Source organism: Microdochium trichocladiopsis (assembly GCF_020744255.1).
Source record: "Microdochium trichocladiopsis strain MPI-CAGE-CH-0230 chromosome Unknown B0I36scaffold_3, whole genome shotgun sequence".
NCBI classification, from domain to species: domain Eukaryota; kingdom Fungi; phylum Ascomycota; class Sordariomycetes; order Xylariales; family Microdochiaceae; genus Microdochium; species Microdochium trichocladiopsis.
In genome coordinates, this window is record NW_025763546.1 from 1,879,266 (window position 1) to 1,902,225 (window position 22,960).

At 57.2% G+C, this 22,960-nt stretch overlaps 6 protein-coding genes across 6 annotated transcripts; all 6 read right to left on the reverse strand.

Moving 5' to 3' along the window:
• Positions 1–532: 532 nt before the first annotated feature.
• On the reverse strand, positions 533–4,137 carry B0I36DRAFT_360555 (tRNA synthetases class I-domain-containing protein; the record flags this gene model as incomplete). Its single annotated transcript, XM_046158331.1, has 4 exons — positions 533–939; positions 1,001–3,596; positions 3,716–3,885; positions 4,107–4,137. 4 exons carry the CDS (start codon positions 4,135–4,137, stop codon positions 533–535), a joined length of 3,204 nt encoding a protein of 1,067 aa, XP_046015229.1.
• Positions 4,138–5,018: 881 nt separating this feature from the next.
• Positions 5,019–6,602, reverse strand: B0I36DRAFT_346967 (uncharacterized protein; the record flags this gene model as incomplete). Its single annotated transcript, XM_046156517.1, has 1 exon — positions 5,019–6,602. The coding sequence occupies one exon, from the start codon at positions 6,600–6,602 to the stop codon at positions 5,019–5,021; it is 1,584 nt and encodes a 527-aa protein (XP_046015230.1).
• A 594-nt stretch (positions 6,603–7,196) lies between these two features.
• Positions 7,197–9,610, reverse strand: B0I36DRAFT_285395 (eburicol 14a-demethylase). Its single transcript, XM_046151584.1, has 3 exons — positions 9,046–9,610; positions 8,766–8,963; positions 7,197–8,661 (listed from the first exon to the last, which is right to left on the reverse strand). The coding sequence occupies exons 1-3, from the start codon at positions 9,289–9,291 to the stop codon at positions 7,519–7,521; spliced, it is 1,587 nt and encodes a 528-aa protein (XP_046015231.1). The 5' UTR covers positions 9,292–9,610; the 3' UTR covers positions 7,197–7,518.
• Positions 9,611–10,025: 415 nt separating this feature from the next.
• B0I36DRAFT_88686 (uncharacterized protein) lies at positions 10,026–12,476 on the reverse strand. The gene is made up of 2 exons (XM_046163520.1): positions 11,883–12,476; positions 10,026–11,805 (listed from the first exon to the last, which is right to left on the reverse strand). Exons 1-2 carry the CDS (start codon positions 12,369–12,371, stop codon positions 10,330–10,332), a joined length of 1,965 nt encoding a protein of 654 aa, XP_046015232.1. The 5' UTR covers positions 12,372–12,476; the 3' UTR covers positions 10,026–10,329.
• A 6,534-nt stretch (positions 12,477–19,010) lies between these two features.
• Positions 19,011–20,182, reverse strand: B0I36DRAFT_88764 (uncharacterized protein). The gene is made up of 2 exons (XM_046163521.1): positions 19,757–20,182; positions 19,011–19,679 (listed from the first exon to the last, which is right to left on the reverse strand). The coding sequence occupies exons 1-2, from the start codon at positions 20,055–20,057 to the stop codon at positions 19,330–19,332; spliced, it is 651 nt and encodes a 216-aa protein (XP_046015233.1). The 5' UTR covers positions 20,058–20,182; the 3' UTR covers positions 19,011–19,329.
• Positions 20,183–21,344: 1,162 nt separating this feature from the next.
• Positions 21,345–22,901, reverse strand: B0I36DRAFT_317724 (ER membrane protein SH3). The gene is made up of 2 exons (XM_046153193.1): positions 22,478–22,901; positions 21,345–22,294 (listed from the first exon to the last, which is right to left on the reverse strand). Exons 1-2 carry the CDS (start codon positions 22,566–22,568, stop codon positions 21,708–21,710), a joined length of 678 nt encoding a protein of 225 aa, XP_046015234.1. The 5' UTR covers positions 22,569–22,901; the 3' UTR covers positions 21,345–21,707.
• Between the last annotated feature and the right edge of the window lie 59 nt (positions 22,902–22,960).

A 22,960-nucleotide genomic window follows, 5' to 3' on the forward strand; every position in this document is an offset into this window, starting at 1 on the left:
CGAACATCAGGAATAGCCATGATTGGAGTGCCTGCAAACTGGAGATGGGGACTCTTTTCATTTTCCACATTCTTCTAAGTACGTAGTCGTGCAGTCGTCGAAGTCAAGCCATTCATGTCAAGGGAGTTCTGGACTTTGTTGTGATAACCGGCCAATTGGAAGATTCGACGAAAAAAGCCAAGTGATATATGACCGTTAGACAAATACATGACGAGCGGCGGGAATGGCTGTCTGCCCAGGAACAACTAGGAGCAGGGACACGTACCGCACCCACGATTCCGTACCTCTGTATGTCAATCATGGATGGGAAGGCTGGACGAGAATATAATGAATACGAACGACTCCATTGCCTCTTCTACAGACACAAAACCGCTGTCGAGATTGGAATGAATGCCCGGGTTGATAGGGGAACCTGAGGGACAACCACATGTATAGTCATGTTTTAATGTTTTGCCCAAACCGGGTGGCCTAAACTGGATTAGGCCGATCACCGACCTCTCGTCTTACAAGAAAACCACCTCTCTAACTCTATCTACTCCAGCTTCAGCGTCTCAAACTGCTTGATCGTCGCCTCGAAGCCCTTGGCCTCAGACTCGTAGTCCGCAAGCTTCTTGCGATCCGCCTCCTGCAGCGCCTCGGCCACCTTTTGTTGATAGCCCAGGTCCGACAGGAGCTTCTGCTGCTTGGCAATGGCGGCGCGCGTGCGGTCCAGCTTCTTGGTGGCCTTTGCAATCTCATTGTCCATGTCGACGCGGCCCTTGACGAATAGGAAGACGGCGGCCGAGGCCGAGACGGGGAACGCGACGCAGCCCGCCGGACGCGGCTCGGAGGCCGGGAGCGTCTCAATATTCGTGACGCCCTTGCCGCTCAGCGACTTGATGGACTGGACCTGCTCGGTGATGGTCTTATGCGCGGTCTCGTCGTAGGCTTGGACGTATACTGAACAATAGAGGGTTAGCATAAGTTCACGAACGGTACTTCACACATATCTGGGACTTACCCTGAGCCTCGTCCTTGAGCGTGTACTCGGCCATCAAGGACCGGATGCCCTTGGAGCAGCCCATGACAAGGTCATAGGCTGCCTCAGCCTCGGGGTTGTCGAGCTCTGGGTCGTAAGTAGGGTACTTGGCGATCATGATCGACTCTGTCTTGTCGTCTGGCCGCCTGGGAAGACGCTGCCAGAGCTCCTCTGTCAGGAACGGCATGAAGGGGTGGATAATCAGCAGCGCATTCTCAAGCGTGGTGTACAGGGTGTCGATGGCAGACTGCTGCTGGTCCTTGGGGCCGTCTTGAATCAGAGCCTTGGAGTTCTCAATGTAGACGTCACACAACTGGTTGTACCAGTACGCGTAGATGATGTTGGTGGACTTCATGAACTCGCGGTCCGGGATGGCCTCGTTGACCTCCTTGATAGCCTGGTTCATCTTGTGCAGGATCCACTTCTCGGCGAGCGACTCCTTCCCGGTGAGCTTGCCCGTCTTCTGGGGGACGTAGTCTTTGTCGAGCTTGCCAAGGACGTACTTTGTCGCCTGGTAGATCTTGTTGCAGAACTTGCGGTAGCCGTGCATAACCTTGATGTCAAAGTTGACATCACTGCCGCCGCTGGTATAGTTGGCAAGGCAGAAGCGCAGGGCGTCAGCGCCACACTCGGGGATGCCCTCAGGGAACGCAGTCTTTTGGTACTTCTTGGCCTTCTCGACCTCACTGGGGTGAAGGTTACCCTGCAGTAGCTTCTCGTGCAACTTCTCCAGAGGAATGCCGTAGATGACATCGAGGGGATCAATGACGTTGCCCAATGACTTGCTCATCTTGCGGCCCTCCGAGTCTCGGATCAGAGAATGGCAGTAGACCTCCTTGAAGGGGATGTCGCCAACCATCTTCAGGCCAAGCATAATCATACGCGCAACCCAGAAGAACATGATATCCCAGCCAGTCTCGAGGACAGACGTGGGGTACAGGTGCTGGAGGTCGTGAGTCTTGTTAGGCCAGCCAAGTGTGGAGAAAGGCCAGAGACCAGCCGAGAACCAAGTGTCAAGCACGTCCGCATCGCGCTCAAGAGTGAACTTCTTCCCGCCCAAAGCCTTCTCAGCCTTGGCATGCGCTTCCTCCTCTGTGCGTCCCGAGAACCACCGCGTGTCATCAGACCGGTCCGGCTCTTCACCCTCAACAGTCGCAAAATAGACAGGGCACTGGTGACCCCACCACAGCTGTCTCGAGAGACACCAGTCGTTGATATCCTCCATCCACCGGAAGTAGCTGTTCTTGGCTGACTCTGGCTGGATCTTGATGCGTCCCTCGCGGACAACCTCGATCGCGGGCTTGGCGAGATCCTTCATTCTCATCCACCACTGAGGCTTCAAGAGCGGCTCGATAACATCCTTTGACCTCTCACACAGGGGAACCTTCATCGGGTTGTCCTTCTTGTCGACGTAGAGACCGGCCTTCTTGAGGTCTTCTTGGATACTGTAGCGGACATCGAAGCGCTTCTGGCCCTTGTAAGCACCAGCGTTTCCGTTCATAAGACCGTCATCTGTGAGGATGTTGATGAACTCGAGATTGTGTCTTTGACCAAGAGCAAAATCGTTGGGGTCGTGCGCAGGGGTGATTTTAACGGCACCAGTTCCAAACTCCTTGTCCACATAGTCGTCTGCGACAATGGGCATCAGGCGACCCTCAATGAAGGGGTGGACTGCCTTCTTGCCAACGAGGTGCTTGTAGCGCTCGTCTTGAGGGTGGACGGCGATACCGGTATCGCCGAGCATGGTTTCAGGCCGTGTTGTGGCAACCTCAATCGTCTCTTCAGACCCTTCGATCTTGTATTTGAAGTGGACGATGATGCCGAACTCGACCTTGCGCTCGTAACCAGGGACGTCAATGAGTGTACGGCCAGTAAGCTCCTTGTTGGTAACTTCGAGATTCGAGAGGGCAGTGTTGAGCTTTGTGCACCAGTTGACCAGGCGGTTGGCTCTGTAGATGATGCCCTCCTCGTGCAGCGAGACGAAAGTCTCGGTGACAGCGGCGGACAGGTTCTTGTCCATGGTGAAGGCCTCCCTGGTCCAGTCTGTGGAACCACCCATTTTGCGCTGGGCGTTGTTGATCCGCGTGTGGTATTCGGCCTTCCAGTCCCAGACAGTCTCGATGAATTTCGGCCGACCCAAGTCGTGGCGCGTCTTTCCCTCTTTCCGCATAAGCATGTTCTCAACGACGCTCTGTGTGGCGATACCGGCATGATCGCAGCCAGGCAGCCACAAGGTAGTCTTGCCATGCATACGCGCCCACCGGGTCATGATGTCCTGCAGCGAGTTGCCTAGGGCGTGGCCCATGTGCAAAGCGCCAGTGACGTTGGGCGGGGGGATCACAATAACAAAAGAGCCCTCATCCTTGACATTGCCATCCTCCTTGAACTTCGGCTCGAAGAAGCCAGACTTTTCCCACCAAGAATACCAAGCTGACTCGACGGCCAGGGGGTTGTAGGCCTTGAGCTGAGGGTCGTCGAGAGATCGCAGACGTTTCTTCTCTCCCGCGGGAGTGTCCTCGACATATGGCGGCAGAGGGGCTTCCTCGGTCTTTGCAGGCTTGGCCTTCTTCTCCTTGGGCTTCGCGCCGTCAGCCCCAGCGGCGGGGGGGCCTGTGCAGCCTGGGCCTTCTTTTGCTGGAATTTTGCGTTCTTCTCGGCCTTCTTGCGCTCGCGCTCGAGCTCCTTCTCGGTCTTGACCTTGGGCTCGGGCTTTGTGGCGGCGGCTTGCTCCATGTCTGCGGTCTGCCCTGAGGCGTGGAGGCCAGCGGTGCTGTTGGCAGAACTTTCGGCAACGGCTTTCTTGACGTCGTTCGAGAGGGGAGGGATCGGGGTGTCGCCGGAATTGTCTTTGCCTTCGTCTGCGGCAACTGATTGGGACGAAAGAAAACCGGATGTCAGCGATTGCTCTGCACGGCTCGCCACGCAAGATTTTGGACCGAAGTGGAGGGGTGATTCATGGCGGGGGGGGGGGGAGGCTTTCTTTGACGATGTGGGGTCAGGGACGTAACATGGGCTGCATGCAGGGCGGGCGAGTGAGGTAGGCCGCCGGCAGCGGAGGTCCCAAAAAGGCCAGGGGTCTAGGACATACTAATGTTGCCACGGGCGCTGTTGGTCGCCATCGTGGCTCTAAAGAGGTATAGATGAGGTCTGTATTGCGGCCTGCGCACCAAGATGGCTCGGAGGGGGAGCCTGGCCGACAACTTGGCGATGGGGATGGAGTGTGAGTGGTAGCGCGGACAGAGCTGGAGCAGTTGGCGAGAGGTGGTGCGCATCAGGGAGCGTGGGGTGTGAGCGGCGGCACAAGACAGAGTCAGGGTCCCATGGACTTTTATCTCCGCACACAGAGGCTAGCAGACGGGACACCAGGACGGCCACAGCACTCGGCTTGGAGGACAATTGCTTGCTGGAGGCGATGGCGAGGGAGTGACGGGCACAGAAAGGGTGGCTCGACTGACTGAGTCACTCTGCAACCAAGCTCATGCGACACTAGCCGATTGCTTTATCGGATTGGCATTTTTAGCGACGTCGGGTCATTGCCCAAATGCTATCGATAAGGACTTGGCTGTGTCGTGTGTCTAGCCAGGCAGGACCCTGGAAGCACGCCGCAGTCATCACATTGGCCGTACTGCTTCGCGAATGTCCCCAAGGATGTCACCTTGCTCAGTAATTCTCGCCTGACTCAGCCTGTCCTGGGATTGTTATTGAACTCATTATGCTGACATGGTGTGACCAATATTGAGATTGTTAAGCGTCCTGCCTTGATACAGAAGCACGTTGCGCTGAAGATGCGCCTGTGATATCGTCTCAAGGGGATGCAGCCTGGTGACTCTTCAATCTCCGATCATCGCAGCGTCCCAACCCTGGGATAGAGCTCTACGGCCTCGACGTCATGGCAGGATGACTGCTCATTCCGCATGTGGCAAGTGCCAGAACATCTTCTCTGGGAGTCAATCGTTTGAGCCTTTATGGCATGCTCGAGACGCTGCGTCGCCGGTCGACCTCAAGTCTCTGCGTGGCGGCGCTTGTCCACCCAACTGAAGAACATCGGCACGTCTTTCCACAGCATGCCAGGCACGGCTGCCGTCTGCACCCACATGGGCAGCACGCCCCCGGCATCACTCGCCGTCGCCATGACCCATTCGATCTGACCAGTCTTGGGAATCTTACGGAGCCGCTCGATGCTCACGTACATAGCCACCTGGGCGCCATCCTCGCGAGCCAGCTTGCTTCTATTGTCCTCGCCAAAGTCGGGCACCGGTATGCTCACAACCAGGAACTCCTCCCCAGACTGGGTTTCCTGGGTTTCCCCATTCGCAGCGCGCGTGGCGGATGTTTCTGCGCCTTCCGTATTGCTGGATGGCTTCGCGGGGTCGACCCCTGGCTCAACAACTTCACCTCCATCGCTGGCCTCGTTGTTGACTTGATCATGTTGGTCTTCTCCGGAGACCGGTTCTCGCACGTACCCGCCTGCTTCCACTCTAATTCCATGATCATCTGGTTGATTTGGCGTAAATCCTGAACCTGGGTCCCGGCCAAAGACTCTCCGACATGTCATCTGCAACACAGGAAACGTCCGGTCTTTGAGCAACGGCCTGCCGACCTTATGTCTCATCTCTTGTATACTGAGACTGAAGCCCTCCCACGTCTCAAGCCCATCTCCACCCTGAGTCTCTCCACTGCCATTCGCAGGCGGCATATTGACCTCTACCCCTTCGCAGCCAGGCCAGCTCACTGCCTCATGCGCCGCGACGACAGCAGGCGTAAGCCGGACTTCCGACTGGGCATGCTCACGACGGTGGTACCGGTCAAATTCCTCCCATGATGCCGTCCCGCGCCGAGCAGAATCCTCATGCACGCTTCGGCGACAGAACCAGGTCTCACCTCCGCTACTCCGCCGGTCCCGCTGTCGCCGTGCCCGCGTCGCTTTCTGCGTCGGCGGTCGCCACTGCTGCTGCTGCTGCGGCCCGTGACCATCGCGCAGGCTGACATTACCGGGACTTATATCGCCGTCATCATAGCCGCCCTGCTGCGCCGGCACGTTCAGGAACTGGTTTTCAGCACCCACGACAAACGCCTTCTCCCCGACAATCCGATCCAGCTCCTTGCCCGACACGACACGGCTGCTCCGCGACACCGGCGCCGCCGAGTCGCGATGCTTCTTCTGGCCGCGCGCCTGCTTCCACGCCGTGCTCGGCAGGGAGAGCGAGCTCTGTGGGGTGGCGGACGCGATAAAGGGCCCGGCCTCGCTGAGGATCGCGGCCAGGAAGGTCCGCAGCTCGTCTGCCGTCGCCGAGTCGGGAGGAAGCTCGTCCTTGCCGATGCCCCAGAGGCGGACCAGGGGGCCAAGCCTATGCTTCTGCTGTTGTTGTTGTTGTTGTTGTTGTTGTTGTTGTTGTTGTGCCGAGAATGGTGATTCTGCATTAGCTGCTCCTCCGGGACTGGTGCTGTTGGGTCCATTGTTGTTGTAGTTGTTGTTGCTGCTGCTGATGCCGTTCACACCAGGCATTTCCCGGTCCTTGCGCGTCTGCGTCGCTATATCTTCCCACCCCTTCGAAGTCGGAAATCTCGACAGGTTCTCCGTCATGGCGAGTCCTTGTGATGCACGGTCGTGATATGTTTGGTCGGTCAACACGCCCCAATAAGTGCGGTGCTGTTGATCACTGCGCGCGTGGGAGCACAGAGCTATCCTCGTCTGTCAGCGCGTGCGTGCGCGCGCGCGCACCGGGAGGCTCAGGCTGGCAGAGTCTACGATGACTCCAGCTCCAAGACACCCCTGGAAATGGTGAGCGCGCCCGGTTGCCCAGTAAGAAATGTCAAGCTCCGACCAGTAGACAATGGGTTGAATGTCTCTTTTCCTGCGCCAGAAGGATTGGTTTCGTAAATTGAGAGAGTTGTGTTCCCACGCAGGTAGGCAGGTAGGCAGCATGCGCCTCCCAAGTCCGCTCACTAGCACGGTCACAACCCCAGTGCCTCCCCGACGGTCTCAGACACCCCGTTTGCGTCATCCACTCACTCACACGCCCCCTTGACCATTTAAGGTTCCAACACCAGCGCGCAACGGGCGCCCCAGACACTTTTTTTCAGAAAGCAGCCACGAACTGAACAAAGTCTCCGCTCCCGCGCAATTCACTTTTGAAGCCACATATCACACAATTCCCCGTCCCCAGAACATTCCCAGTCACAGAGGTAATGCAAAGACTAATTACGTGACCGTCAGACCTCCAGGAAAAAGCACAAGGCATGTATCGCATCTTGTTCTTGATTAGCTTATAATACTATTAATAATTGTATGCGTGTCTAGACCTCCGCTCGTCAAGAATGACGGGAGGCCACGGGGCTCTCTGCCCTTCATCTATAGTGTGTCGCATCGCCTTCTTTGCTCCCAAGTATTCTCCTCTCCCAAAGAGACACTCCCTACATATGTTACACGAAAATACTCCAAAATTAAGCAATTATCGTTGTCTCATCGCAATACAGGCCCAAGCACCTTGTACCAACCTCTACTCGTCACGCTTCTCCCAGCGGATGTTGGCAGGCTCCAAGGGCCGCGAGAAAAGAGACTGGTAGTCGGTGCCAATGACCTTGCCGGTGGTGCCGTCCGGGTTGGAGAACTTGAACTTGCGCACAAGCATAGCCGTAATGGTCTGCAGCTGCACACCAGCAAACTGCTCACCAATGCACCTGTGACGGCCGGCACCGAAGGGCAGGTACGGGGAGTTGGCGCCCTTGCTGACCAGACCATAGCCGTAGTCGATCTTCTCCTCGTCCTCACCAGAAGCCTGGATGGCAGAGGAAGGGGCGATCGGCGAGTCCTTGTCCCAGCGCGTTGGCTCCCACAAGTCAGGCTCAGGGAAGTACTTGGGGTCTGAGGCGGAGACACCGGACGCAGCAAGGAGAGTGTGGTTGGTGGGGATGACGTAGCGTGTGTTGGGAACAGGCATGGGGGACTTGACGGCGCGCATGATCGAGTGGATGGGAGCGTGAAGTCTGAGGGTCTCCTTGAGGACAGCCTGGTTGAGGGACAGTTTCTGCAGATTCTCGTACGTCAAAGGGGGGAGATCGGCACCAAGAACCTCAATCTGCTCCTGGTATAGGGCCTCCATGACATCAGGACGGGCGGCGAGCCAGAGGCAGATCCACGAGCTAGTGGAAGAAGACGAGTGCTGTCCAGCCATCAAAAGCGCAATCAGCATGTGGGCGACCTCGTGGTCGGGGACTGGGGTGCCGTTCTTGTAGGTAGAGTTCATCAGGTGCCACATCATGTCCTCGGTCTCGGTGGCACCAGCAGCCCGGCGCTGCTTGATGACGTCCATATAGATCTTGGCGACAGTTCTCTGAGCGTGGTCACGGCGCGCGTTCCAGGGGAGAGGGGCCCAGTAGAGAGCGAAGTTGATGGGGCTGAAACCCATGTCGAGATCGTGGTACAAAGCGGCAACCTTCTCGTCGAACTTGCTGCGGACCTCGCTGCCTTGCAGAGTGTGGGAAGCGGTGAAGATGGTGAGCTCGGCCATGCTCTTGGGAATGTTGACGATTCCAGACTTGCCCTTGAAGTCGGCCGAGCGCTTGAAGTAGTCGTCGACCTCGGCGGTGATGATGGGAACGTAGCGTTGGAAAGCGGCAGTGGAAAGAGCAATCTTCATGAACTGTAATCGGAAAATTGTCAGCATGCGTCCATCTTGCCGGTCAGGTTGTTACCCGAGCCTGGTCAAGAGATCACGGAGCGTCAACATATAGAAGAGGAACGCACCTTCTTCTGCTCCATGAGCTTGGAGTTCGGGCAGTCATATACGACGTCCTTGCCAAACACAGGGGTTGTAAGAACCGTATAGATCTCCTCAGCCGAGACGTCCTTGATCTTGCCGTTCAGAATGAACTCGTTGCCGGCGGGGCCAAGGTAAACCGTGGTCTTCTTGCCGAGAAGGACAAAGGTGAAGATATCGCCATACTATGACAAAGGCAGAGTGGTCAGCACGCTCTTGTACAAAAGTAGCCTCTGTTGTAGCGTCATTAGGGTGAAGAGAACGCACCTTCTCGCGCTGCTGCTTGAACCAGCGAGGAGGGTCTATGCCATATGTAATTGTGCTGCCAATGATGGGGAACCAGTGGAAGACCATCGGAGGCTCGTTGGGGTTCTTGAACAGGATCTGGTTGAGGACGTTGATGAGGACTGAGAAGAAGATGAATCCGCCGAGACCAACACCAATCTGGGCGCGCAGACTGAGCCCCAAGAACTTGTCGGTCGCGGGACCGACAAACTCCTCGAGGAAACCCATGGCTGCGTGCTACGTCTGGCTCGTCGCGAAGGGTCGAGGACGGTATGCGTGAGCGTTGAGTAAAGCGCGCGAGGGCGTTCACGTGCGTGACAGGCTGTTGGAAGCGCGAGTGAAGTGAAAGGGGTGACTGTTGACCGCTCCTTGAGATGAGCCCGTGTCGCAATGGTGAATCAACAAAAAGACGCTGGACAGGCTAGAAGGGGAGAGACACCCTCGAGAGGCAAGTGCAGCTTATAAACTCGGCCCGCACAGAACAACTCGCTTGCGTCGTCGCGCAGACAAGAGGAAAGTCGAAAGATTGTGGTGTTGGACGACCCTGATGACAAGGGGAATGGAAAAAAGGGAGAGATTGCACCAACCGATGCCATGCGCAACTTCGCCCCCACCAAGGGTGCCAGCATTCGTATTCGGGTTGAGGTACGTACCTCCCAACCCGAGCCAATCACAGCTGCCGCGTACCTGACACCGCTCTCTTTTTGGTCCCTCCTTTCCAGGCCGTAATCATCTCGAAATGTCTAGTTCGTGGGGTCTGTCCGTGCTCGTCGTCCGATCGTCAGCAGTATCGTCCTTGGACCGTTCGATCTTTGCCCGGTGCCGATTGCAACTGCACCCGCACATGATCTCGCAGGATCCATCTCTACGGGGTGCGACCGTGGTTCACGCAATTACGTAAGGTTGGCCCTGTTGGCCCTGTCCTTAGGCCTGGTCGTAGCGTGCTTCGTTGTGAGTTTGCGACAAAACAACGAACAACATCGACGAGCAACAAATTCTTGCAAACAATAGTGGAGGGTATCAAGTCGCGCTACTATTACAACTACAAAAGAAATGCACGCTACGCAAAATTACGCTATGCTGTCAAAGCCTTATTACATCCATCATTCGTCCGTCAAGACATCAGCGACGAGCCCAGGTAGATCAGTAACATTCAATGTTCCAGTCTTGCAGGCCAGGTTGCACGTGTCTGGGAGTACAAATGCCCGCTCGTAAGCCGTTGTTTCAGTGCCTCGCGTTGCGGCCCCCTCCTTGGAGTCCATATAGTCATAAGTGAACGTCTCCATCAGTCGGGATCCTGCTTGACTTGGGGAGTGTCAGTTGTCCGAGAGAGAGGGTCCTTGGTGCCTTGCGCTGTGCTGTGCCCTGATTCTCCTTGTCGGAATCATTGTCAAAATTGTCTCCCGCAGCGTCCGGGGAGAATCCAGACAATGCCTGGAGCGCTGCAGCATTATACTCTTCGTGAGGCGTCTGGAAGATCTCGGACCCGTAGCCGTCAGTTGCACTTGGCAAACCCTCGTAGTCGTCGTCATCATCATCAAAAGCCGAGTAGAGCCCACGCTTGCGTGAATCCAAAGTCTGCGAGGCGCGAGAGAGGCGATTCAGTCTGTAGCTCAGTTTGGTGACTTGGGCTTCCAGCATTTGGCGGTTCACGCGCTCAGTATCGAGTAGAGCCTTGAGTGTAGTGTAGTGATCAGCACCGAGGGACGGTTGAAAGTCCCGAGGGAGAGTCGGCAGACTCGTCGCCTCACGGACACTCGTATTGTTCGAGGGCATTCGCTCAGTGATGATGGGCGGCGCAGGGTTAGACCCGACGTAGGTGTAGGCATCACCGAATGATTCATCACTTTGCCGTGACGAAGGGGCATTTTCTCGCAGTGTCGTAGAATATGAAGTACCGTACTGTGCTGCGGACCGGTCGAGAGATTGCGGGCTCCTGGGCACGGCATTACCCGGACGGCCCAGTGCTGCGCCGCCTGAAACAAGCTCAAACAGCTGAGAGACAAGCTTCTCAAGCTTGCGGGTATGTGCCTCGAGCGCAACCACCCGTTCTTCCAAGCTCATCTCAGAATAATGCGCATGGTCCAGAGAAGGAGCCGCATATGCGAATTGCTGGGGAGAAAGCACCGGGCTATCTGTGGGTGTCTGGAAACGAAGCTCTTCTGGGCTGAGAGGGAAACTTGGAGGCACCGTGCGAGGAGTCTCGGCAGTGGCATCATTGACAGAATCCTTGTGACTCGCGGACTCGTGTGCATCCTCGTTTGTAGGCGACAAGCTCCTGGGTTGATAGCTCTCTCTCCAATAACGAATCTCGTCGTTTCGGTTACGGCTTGTGGCCTCAGCTTCTGCCAAAGCAGGCATACCGGTCAGGCTCTTGGACCTGGGCCGCTGCGAGGATGACTCGTAGACCGACAAAGCACGCCCGATCTCGTTGGGATCCTGCAACTCCTCATTGGAGACATGGATCTCACCATTGATACTGGCCGGCCGTGGCGTCAGGCCGATGAGCTCCCCATCAAAGTCTCTCCGGACCGGACTGACAATGAGACTCGACGACGCCGCCCTCTTCTTGAGCATGGCTGGCTCCAGGAGCATGGAGTTACGTGCGCTCTCAATGGCAAGCATATCAGTTGGACCAACTGAGTGAGACCGCAATGCTCTCTCATATTCGGTGACTGGGAGTGAAAATGATCGTTTGGGCTCACTCTGCTCCATTGGAGAGTCACGCCTGGCAGGGGGTTGCTGTTGGTATTGTGGTCAGTTCCCGATTTTCTATTGGCACGCGTGGTGACAGTCCGCTTGATCTTCATCTCACTTACACTTCGGTGCTGGTCCGGAGTAGCAATGGCTTGGTATGGAGTTTCGGCGCCCGAGTTACGGCTGTGGGTGTCCCTCTTCTTCCTGCCAAACAACTTGCTCAAAGCTGACCTGAAGGTTGATTTTTTCCTCTGTGGCGTGTCGTTGCCGGTCGCATGGCTAGCAGTCGAGAAACGTGCTGCGGTCGCTTGACTTGCCTGCCTTGGTTCTGTGCTGGGGGTCGTGTCGCGGTCAAAGTGAGACTGCTGCAACACATCCCCGTTCGGCTGGTCACTCAAAGGGTCATTCCTAACTTGATTGTCCTCGTCAGGACTAGCCGACGGAGACGAATGCAAGTCCACAGGGCTTCCCAGATGTGCGATGCCAGATCCGGGAGTCCTGATCGGGAACTCGTCGTCAACCATAATGGGCCCGCTTATACGGCCACGAATGCTGCCGAGCTGGGCGGATTTGGGCCTGCCTGCGGCCGCTCCGGGCTTGAAAAGGGGCATGGCTCAACGACCAGCAAGGTGAAGTGAAATCAAAAAGAAGCAAAAAAGGGCCCAAGGCCTCGGGATGCGACCTGGCAAAAGGAGAGACTGGAATAAAAACAAAAAACAGGCCAAGGCTGTCAGAACAAGTCAAGCAGGCCGTGTTCCATTGTCGTCAGGAGATCGGATCCAAGCTTGACCGCCGTAATCTGGTGGCTCAGATCGCAGTAGCTTACGCAGCAGCACAGGAGACAGGAGCTGTTCTCTGAGAGCAGTCGTGGCGCCGGGGGGAACTGGTGAAGGAGGCCAAGTCGAGGGTAAAGCAAGCGAGTGCTCTGCAGCGTGATGAGCCACGGGGAGGGCCTTGGGGACGCTGGCGACGCGCTTTCCCGGTTGGGTAGCTCGGCAGCAGGCAGAAAGCGATGAGCGAGAAAGGGAAAGCAACCAGGAGGACAAAGCACTGGGATGTACGGAGGGAGGGGATCCGGTAGTATTCAAGTATGCGGGCTGCGAGGGCTGCAACCATGAGCGCAGCTCCAGGGCGGCTCCGGGGTGCAGGGTCTGTCAGGTGAGCGGGAACCGGACACAATGCCCTGGCCGAGCCGACCGTCTGATGAATGACAACCTTGGACGGGTTTAGAGCACGCAACGAGAAGACTGGCAGGGAAGGTTGTCGAGTTGGCGGCCGGGGTGCGGTGTGATCTGAAACAATGCAACCCAGCCAGGTCAAGGTGCGTCTGCTAGTGGGCGGCGGGCCCCTCCCCCCGGGCTGGTGGATGACGATGGCCGACGCGAGCGGAGACTGTGCTCATTCTCTTACGTGCTGACGGGTTGTCCCTGACATGATCGCATAGCATCAAGCTTATTCCGATTGGAACGTGCAGCTCTTGCCCCTGCGACGGCCTGACGTCGCAGGCTAGATGCTCACGTTCGCTGAGTAGAGCTGCCCGTCGCCTGAGTCGTCCTGAGAGGTTGCGTGCGGGTCATACTCGATAGAAACGTGGGCGGCGTGGGACCGCCACGGAGCACGGAGGGGGGGGGCCCTTGCAACCCGCAGCCTCGGAGCAGCCAAAGACGACGAGCAGAGATGATTGAGCAGAGCAGCGCATGCAGGCCGGGCCGGGGTATGATGGAGTCGATGGAGAGCCGAGAGCCAACACAGCCAGGTGGGTTTGTCCAAAGGGGCCCCTTTGCCAGCTATCGAACACCATACCTGCCAATTACTGCATCGCGCCTGCCCCTGCAGCACCTGCAGCCACACCTGCGCGGCCACCAGACCACGCACGCTACTGTAGACTCGAGGGCTGGGCAGCCAAGGGCGCGGCTGCGACCTCCACCTCCCTACGGTGGGTGGAGAGCACGCGAAAAGCAACCCCTCCGGACAAGCGCTCAGCATCCGTCGACATCCATGGGTTCGTTGTCTCGACAAAGTGGCACAATCCGCAGCTTCCCAGCATTACATGATCTGCACGTCCCGGACAGACCCAGGGGTCCTCGGCAGCGCGACCTGCCATCGTTTGGCCAAGATCCCCAGAGACATTGAACGGCCTGTGACGATTCATTGCAGAGCATTGCCACCCCCAAAGGTCCCCCATGGTACGATTTGAGGACACTAACCCAGCGCTACGCTCTCCTCACACCCTGCAGAGCCGTCCATGGAGCCTCTGATTCGCCCCATACGGTCACGCTTTACCCAGAATTCCAGCAACCAGCAGAGCCCACCCAACGTTAATCATGCGCTCGTTCGGCCTCGATATTTCCCCTGCGAGACATATCCTTCAATAGCACGCAGGCTATTACGGCGCGGCTGACAGCCACGATCGACGGCAGGCCTGCCCCTGGGTCTGGCGTGCTCCTGCCGATGACCTCGCCCTAGTCAGGCACGTTGTGTGACAGGGTTGGCTCCGGTCGCCCCTCCGAGAAACACACGCGAAACTTGGGACGAGGCCCTGCCGGTTCGCTCAGACCCCCTGTCGTCACGGAGGGCCTCTGCCATGACGAGCCACATCGCGCGACGTTGACAGAAGTCTAATTAACTCGGTGGCTGTTGTCTTCTTCACCTCGCCGACAATAAGACGTGCGACGCAAAGAGTTCCAGAACTTGCCTCGCAGAATTCGTCTAAAGTACTGATCCCGAGTGTTAGCGCAGCTAAGATCGGACCGGGTCCGAGGATGCCGCCTCTAAGCCAACTAGCCACTTTGGATCATGTCCCGTGTTGCAGAGCCTCCGCAAAGAAATGCGATTCGTCAGCTCCCGAGGTTGTCAAGATGGTCGATACGTCACAAAAGCCCAATGATAAAGCTCTTCTATGGCAATCTCGAAACTTGTGCCATCAGCGAGTTCCAGCCCTGAGTCAATTCCCTCGTGCATTAACTATTGCCTGGCTTTGCCCGACACTCCCTGGCTCGGACTGGCCGATCTGTCTTGCATTGCGACAACGAAATGAATCGCCAATTCAGACAGAAAAACGACCTCAAGTCCAAGCTCTAAGCATGTGCTAGAGTGTGCAAAGGGAATATATTGTTTGCAACACAGGAGTGCTTGCCACAAAACTGCATGATCTGGCACAGGAGCGGATGTCCTCCGTTTCAGGTAACGTCGAGCCCCACACATGACACCGTACGGCACAAGCCGATCACTTTCACGCGACAACGAATGAACGCCGTATCTGGAGAATGCCTCTGCTGACCGTCGGATAATCTGCCTGGCTGTACAACACAGAAATGGAGCGCATGGCTCTCGCCATGTGTTTATCTCCAAAGTGTGCCCTACTCCTGCTCCGACACTATGTCAATACTCGCAGGCCCGAGTCGTTTCAGCACAAAGCTGGTGGGCAGCATGCCTCATCGGCCCTGGAGCAACAGTCTCTTGAAGCCAGCATCAGTGTCTTTGGAGAGCCCGGTAGTGCCTGGCAGTTTGAATCAACATGCACAGATCCAGTGCGACGTAAAGCTTGTGGGATAGCAGATTATCTTTGCAAATATGCCTCGGCAACAGCCCCGATGACTATGCGGCAGGGTCCCATTTGAAATGGGCTGGACATCGACAGCTTGTAAAGATTGTGCTTTCGACGGTCCAAATCGCTCAAGCTTTGCCTGGATACGCATGCCAGGCCAACGGAAAAATTCAATGGCTGTCCGTCCCCAGCTTGCGACATGCAAAACCATGACACAGCCACGTTCTTACAAACCCTGTTGCCCAGGGTCCCGGTTCCCCGTGCTTCAAGCGGTTCACCTGGGTCGTTAAGCCATGTGCTTCAGCATTGCTTTCGTCCCAAATGGTGTGAAACGCATGTCGCCATGTCTGTAACAGGCAAAGGTATGAGACAGGACATTTCCAAATCTGGACCACTGACTCAACGGCAAGGTTCCACAGCGGACCGTCGGCCCCTGCAAGCAAGAGCCTCCCAGGGATTGTGACGTGACTCAGGCAACAGTCTGCAGGCATGATACCTCCAGGGCTTCTCCACGGTTTCAGGCTATAGTGATGCATCATATCGCATGACGAGAAGGCTCTTGGTGGTGGTTTGGGATCCGCATGGTTCTGGAACGCGGTGAGGAGGCGGCCGGATCTCGCCGTGAAGGCTGAGCACCTGCTGTGGAAACCTCATGCATATGCAGTGCGAAACCACGCGGCACAATCTAATGCAATATGCTAGTTTCCTTCATGCATTCAAGTCTGCCAGATCTGGGTACCGCAGATCGGCATTGTCTTCGAGCCAAGCCATCCAGTCCTTCAGAAACTTGCTACCTCTGTGAAGTCGAAGGGTATTGACTCGGTCAGCCGCATGAAGGGCATACTCTTTATGTGTCCAGAAAAGATACTCATCACAGTGTCCGTTCCCGCTAGGTGATGTCCGTGGACCGGAGTCGTGACGGAGCGCAAGCGCGATAATTATCGTAAGGCTAGCAAGACTGGCATGTGGACGTGGAAACGAACGACAGAGGAATAAAGAGAAACTCACTTCTTCACGGTCTCGGAGTCACCAATGACAACAAGTGAGCGTTTTGGGCGGGTCATTGCAACTGTACAAAGGCACAAAGCACACGGAGGACGTTAGCAAATCAACTTTTTTGGACGTCGGAGCTCACAATGCAATGGACAGTGGGGTATCTACCGTTCAGGCGTCGCTTCTCTCCAAGAAAGCCGACTTCTCCTTCCGAATTGCTGCGGACGAGGCTGACAATCACGACCTCCTTCTCCCGGCCTTGGAAGCCATCTACGGAGCCGAGCTCGATGCCGGGGAACTGTTCCTTGAGTGGCCGAAGAAGCGCAAGCTACCCATAAATATTTTATCAGCTGTATCCCTGAAGAACTTTGCTGGGCACTCTGGCAACCGTCCTGGGAACTTGGACGCTTTGATTCGGGGTTTCTATAGGAAAGGATGCCGAGGCGCCCTTGTGTTGAAAAACTCACCTGCCCATTGTACGGCGTGACGACGGCGATGTCCTCGGCCTTGACACCAGCGTCGACAAGCCTGCGCACGTGTTGTCGTACAAGGCTGGCCTCGGATTCGTTGCTCTTGCTTTCTCCCAGCAACGTCCTAATGCTGACCTTGCCCGTGTTGCCAGGCTCTTCCTCGTCCGTCTTCTCGGGGTAGTCTCCGCCCTGGGTGTCGATGAAGATTACGGGCTCGCTCGTGTCCTCGCTGTCCTCGACAGGATACGGTAATTGTTTGAGCAGGCGGTCCCTGACCGAGTCAGCAGCCACCAGCTCCCCGTCGTAGAGCTGGTCCGACGGGAACCGCATAATCTTCTCGTGCATGCGGTATTGCGTGGTGAGCATTCTCTTGATGCTGGGGCCGTGCAGCTCGAGCAGGCGGTCAAAGAGCGTCGTCTCGAGGGTCATCCGACTGAGGACTACATGCCCTTCCTTGCGTGGCTTGGCCTTGATCTTTGAGTTGAGGGACTTGATGGTGGGTGGGAGCTGGAGGTGGTCGCCGGCGCAGACGGCCTTCTTCGCGGTCAGCAGAGGCACCCAGCATTGCGCCTCGAGAGCCTGGCTCGCCTCGTCGATGATGACAATGTCAAACTCCTCGTCGCGCAGCTGGTGCCCGCCAGCCCCGTGCAGGGTCGCGAGGACGACCTTGCTGCCCTTGACGAGCGTGCTGACGCAGCGCCGCTCCCGCTCGCGGAACTCCTTGCGGAGCTCGCGCAGGTCGTTGTAGATGGCCTTGCGCTCCTTGCCGCTCTTGGTCTTCTTGATGGAAGCCTGCTTCGCGTCCATTTCCGTCCGGATGTCCTTGACGATCATCCCGGCCTCGGACGTCTGCGTCAATACGTCGAGCGAATGGCTCACCACGGATGGGAGCAGGCGAGCGGGATGGCCCAGCCGGAGGATCGGGACCTTGTGAGGTGCGAGGCGCTCGCAGATGTTGTCCACCGAGACGTTGGACGGGCCACAGACGAGGATCCGCTGCTCGCGCCTGACGAGCTGCAGGATCAGTTCGATTAGGGTATGCGTCTTTCCCGTCCCTGGCGGCCCATGGATAAGCGCGACCTCTCTCGACGCCAGGGCGAATCGGATCGCCTCCTTCTGAGAATCGTTCAGGCTCGGATCGACCCAGTCTATCGTCCCGTACTCCGGGTCCGTCCTGAGATCCGCAGCCACGGGGGACGGGCTCGACAGGCCGAACAGGGTGCGCACAAACACCGAGTACTCGGACTCGCTCATCTTGTGCAGCCGGTCCATCGTCTGGCTCATGCGCTTGTGCGTAACCTCGTCGGCCAGCTTGACCAGCCACACCCGGCCGGCGCCCGCCAGCGCCGCCGTGCTGTCGTCCTTGGCATCCTCGCTGATCGCCACCGCGACGCTGTCCTTCTTCACCTTGACCACGACGCCCCGCGCGCCCTTCTTCTCCAGGTCCGCAATCTCGCGCTTCTTCGCGCTGCCTGCTGGCTGCTCGGCCACGAGCACAATATCGCCCGTCCGGACCCCGTGCTGCGGCAGCTCCCCCGCCGCCGACTTGTCCGCTGCCTGCGTGGCGCTGTCCGCGACGAGCTCGAGGACCGTCCGCCCTCCCAGGCCCGTCCGCTGCGAGGACACGCTCAGGTTCGTGATGGCCAGCCCCGCGCGCTGCAGCGAGGCCGGGCTGGTGCTGGACACCAGGCTGCTCGTCTCGCTCACCTCGCTGGCCAGCTCGACATCCAGGAGTGCGAGCTGTGTGCTGGCAAAGGCCGGGATGTCTATTGGTGTGGAAGACTTGGCCATGGTGCCGTGTTTTAGTCACCTTTTGCCAGGCAGGCAGGCAGACAGGCAGGCAGGCGATTCGAAAAGATTGGTAGTCGTTTCGAGGTTGGAGGGCGATGGCTCTTCCGCCCGACAAAGTTCCTGGAGAAAAATTGTCCGAATTTGATGAACCTGATGGTAATGGTGCTCAGCTTATTCTCATTGTGTCCGTGTTCGTCTCTCTGTATGCGTAGTGTGTGTTCTGTGCAGGGTCAAGCAACAACACCTCACTCACCCCACTTCGTCGACGATCAGACCTTTCCCACTTGAACCGACTGCAAAGACCCTCGGTGAGAATTGACCGGCTTGCGCTCGAGTCTGATTCAATTCCGATTGTACTTTGGTGTTTTGTCTAACGTTTTTCTATAGTGGCAATGGAAGGTTGAACCTCAAGTGGGTGGCGGGCGGAAATGTGGTCAACGGTGATGTAAGGTGGTGGAGAGCTGCTGCTGTTGAAGTCCGAAGTGGGGACGGGCAGCAGTTCCAGCACAAATGGTCTTCGATACTACGCGCGGAAACCCATTGGCCCTGAGACAGGGATACGCAGCCATCACAGGTATGTTGACTATCTCGGGGTGCAGAAGTGAACTATACGATCTGGTCCGGAATTCGAACAATATGGCGATGGGATCTAGAACGCCTGCAGATGCTGTAAATCAAAAACCCAGTGCGCCCGATACACCGATGCTACAAAACCACGACCAAATCTCCCCTCGAACGTCCATCTGGGGCGGACCTCACCCAAAAAAACTATTGAGATCTCACAGTGGGCTGAACGACGATTACTACTGTAAGGCTCGCAGCCATCAATGCGAACGCAATCAGCGACACCAGGATGATGGCGCCCCGTGAGGCCGGGAATTTGCCCTTCATCACCCACTGTTGGCTCTGGTAATATCTCAGATAGCCCAGCAGCAAGACGAGGATGCTGATGCCGATAAACGTCGCGCCGAGTGGTTTTCCTATGTGTCGTAGAGTCGCGAAATGCGGGTCGTCTTCCCCGTCTGCGAGCGATGTGTTGAGCCGGAAAAGTTGAGTGATGGCAATGCCAATCGAGGCAAAGCCCAGCGACGTGCGAAGCCAGGCAAGGAAAGTACGTTCTGTGGTACTGGGATATTAATTTTTCGGGATAACGCAACGGTGCCGCCATACGCAACCAGCGGGGAGGGACGCATACCAAGCGCCAGGTGATCTCGTGCAGTACTGCCAGTGTTTTCCAGCTCTATCGTCCACAGCCCCGAGAGGTAGTCGGCTAGCCATCCCTTCTCGTCTTTGACCTCTTCGGGCTCGGCGTCGCCATTCGGCTGTGTCGGAGTGGCCGGTGTGTTCCTCCGCCGCACGCTGGAGTGTGTCGAATGGTAATCATGCTGGCGCCCAGCCGTGATGATACCCGTAGTCTCGTTCGGTTCATCCTCAGTAATTGCCGGTTGCGAGAGCGCCCGCATCGCTGGGCTCGAGCCGTGAGGACTGGCGACCATATTGTCGGCACGATTTCGACCAGTCTGGCGACAGTAGAAGGAATTGTAAGTCAACGGGTGGGAGAGATCAATTCACGCGATGGTGGGGTGTTATGAAGAGGTACAAGAAGCTACAAACAGCGCAGCCGGATGGCACCCTTCAAAAGATCGGGTTGTCGTCACAGCCCACAGGCCGAGGATTGTGTGCTTCGGAAGGGAAAGCACGGGATGCAGGGGTGGTGCCATTGATCTCACCTCCAGAATATGATCTATGCGCTCCTGGGTAGACTGCCTATTCAAAATACCTTCGGTAAAGGACAGCGTCGAACTGGACCGGAGAGGCGGCTGTCCAGTCCCAGGCCGGGACGACGAAGCTCTTCTGGATCCAGGTTGGGACGAGGCCATTGATCTCCTTCACACAATCTCTCTCTCAGTCCTTAGTAAGCAGTATATCTTTCCGAGGTTATGGTTCAGAAAGTATGATAAGCAGCCTGCGGATAATTATGTTTCGTTGTGCATCGCCCAGACCGCGATCCTGCCGAGCTGATTCGCCAGGCGGCGTGCTCCTCAGGCGCCCCCTTCGTGCTCTCGCTCGTCGGTTACTGTGTCAAAGCAAGAACCCCGTCTGGCCGCAATGCCGCAATGCGGGGCAGGTCTAGGCTCGAGAGCGCGGCGGCCGGTGCACAGGCTCGATGGAGATTCCCTGGCTCGAAATGGCGGCTCGGTCACCGCCTGCAAGGGGAAGTGCCGTCCTCGAGCTTCTCGATCGATTGATGTAGCGGGCGAATCACGCAGCTCAATCGCAACGGTACAGTACCAGGCGCCCGGGCGGCTATGATGCGCTGCAGATTGCCAGCTGGGGGGGCGTTCCGGACTCGGAGTGGCGGGTAGTCGGGTTGTTTCGAGGTCGCAGGGTGGTTGAGGATGATGCAAGAGGACGCGGAAATGAGGTGATCGTTGCTGCTGGCATATGAATGGCGGAGCTGCACCGTTGCCGTCTGGGGCCTGGCTTGGCTGCTGCCCACGCTTTGGTCGTGCTCAGCGATTGATTAATCAAGCAAGCCCGCGATCAAGGCCGTGACCCGTGCAATTCTTGCTGAGCTCAAGCGGGCGAACGTTGAACGGCAACCAAGAGGGCAGGTGTCAGTCAAGTCTGGTCCTCGCATTTTGGGGTCTGCAATTGCAAGCTGTCATGTGATAATTTCCCCCACGTGCCTGCATGCAGGGGCGGAACAGAAGCAGCACTTCGTCATAAGGGACCTCCAGCTTCCCCAGACAGGATCTCCCCAATAGGCGCAAAACTTACGTAATGACTTTGGCGCTGCGCTCGATTCCGCCGGACACATCGTCGCATTGGACTTGAGCTTGGTTATCAATTACGATATTCTGTACAGACGTGTCGACCGCAGTCTGCTGAGACATATGCTCGTGTTACGCTTGGCTGGCCATGTCCAGTTGGGCGCAAGCCGGCATGAGCTGCGGAGTCGAAAATAGTATTCACAAGTTATACAAGGTGGCTACGTGAAGAGAACCTTGGAAACGCCAACATCTCCCCCAGCCCCCAAAACTAAATCAGCCAGCCCACCCATAGAATCACCCAAAATTTCCCTTGTGCGGCCACACTATGTATCAAGACCTGAGGATGGGCGACGCTGCCGAAGCAACAGCAATCTACTGCTTCTTCTTGCTCAGCCTAGGGCTTCCAGGGACCTGCTCGGCCTGGGCAGCCTCGGCGGCGGCCTTTTCAATCTCCTGGAGGTCCTTGCGCTCGGCATACCACTGGCCAGCCTGGAGCACGAGGACACCTATGAGGACGAGGGCAAGGATGGTGTTGCTAGCGGCCAGGACCTTCAGGCTGTCCTCTTTGCCGAGCACCAAGCTCTGCTGCTGGCCTGCGACCTCCTCGGCCTTGGCGCGCAGGTAGTCCTCCGAGTTCCAGTAGTCGGCGCTGACCATGCGCAGGCCCTTGACAATGTTGGCCACGTAGATGCCGACGCCGATGAGGTACATGACAAGCGAGGCGCCATCGAAGAGCATGTTGGCCTCGGACGCCTTGAAAAGCTTGATGAAAAGGCCGAGGAAGCCCACACCAATCATGATGCTGAGCATGCGCGAGATGAGCGGCGGCGACTGGTGCAGGAACTTGAGGTGCGTCTCGAGCTCGGCAATGTAGGACGGGTCCACGGGCGCCGACGTCCACAGCAGAGGGTAGTCGTAGGGCAGCTGCGTGAAGATCATGCCGAGGAAGAAGAAGATGGCTGGAGTGAGTAAATCGCAATGTCAGCACATTCGTCATCCTGGACAGGTCACACGAGCCACGAAGGGCGGCTTGTGAGAGCATGGCTCGCTCAGTCGATAAGGCCACCGCCCGCTGCCATCGGGCTGGAGGAATTACAGGCCGCGCGACGCAACACCAAGGGACAGGGAGCAGGACAACTTACGCCCAACGATCATAAAGGTCGCAAAGGAGCTGGACCCGCGGTAGTCCCTGGACGTGGTCGTCTTGGACCAATCAACAAACTTGTCCGGCATCGTGGAGGTGGTCGAGGCCCGAGAGCGAGCGCGCGGAGGGGAATGCGATAATGCGAGCGGCGGCGCAGTGAACGGCGCAAGTCAATGCAGGTTGGCCGGGTTGATGCACTCAAGCTGCAGATTAGCGCTCCGGACGAAGAGCTGGTTTTGGCCGTGTCTGTGGGAGGACAGCTGTCTGGGCGCGGATGATTTTGCGGCGGGACGGAGGGAAATTGGGGAGACGGGGGTGGGTAGTGGTGGTGATTGTGGTTGAGCGGGGGATCTGGAGAGCGAGGGGAGCTTGCTGTTAGGCAATGGCAATTACGCCGCACCGAGCTTTGTCTCCTTACGGGGATCTCCGTAATCAGCAAGAATTGAGAGGTGGAATCGGCTCCCTCGAGCGTCTAGAACAC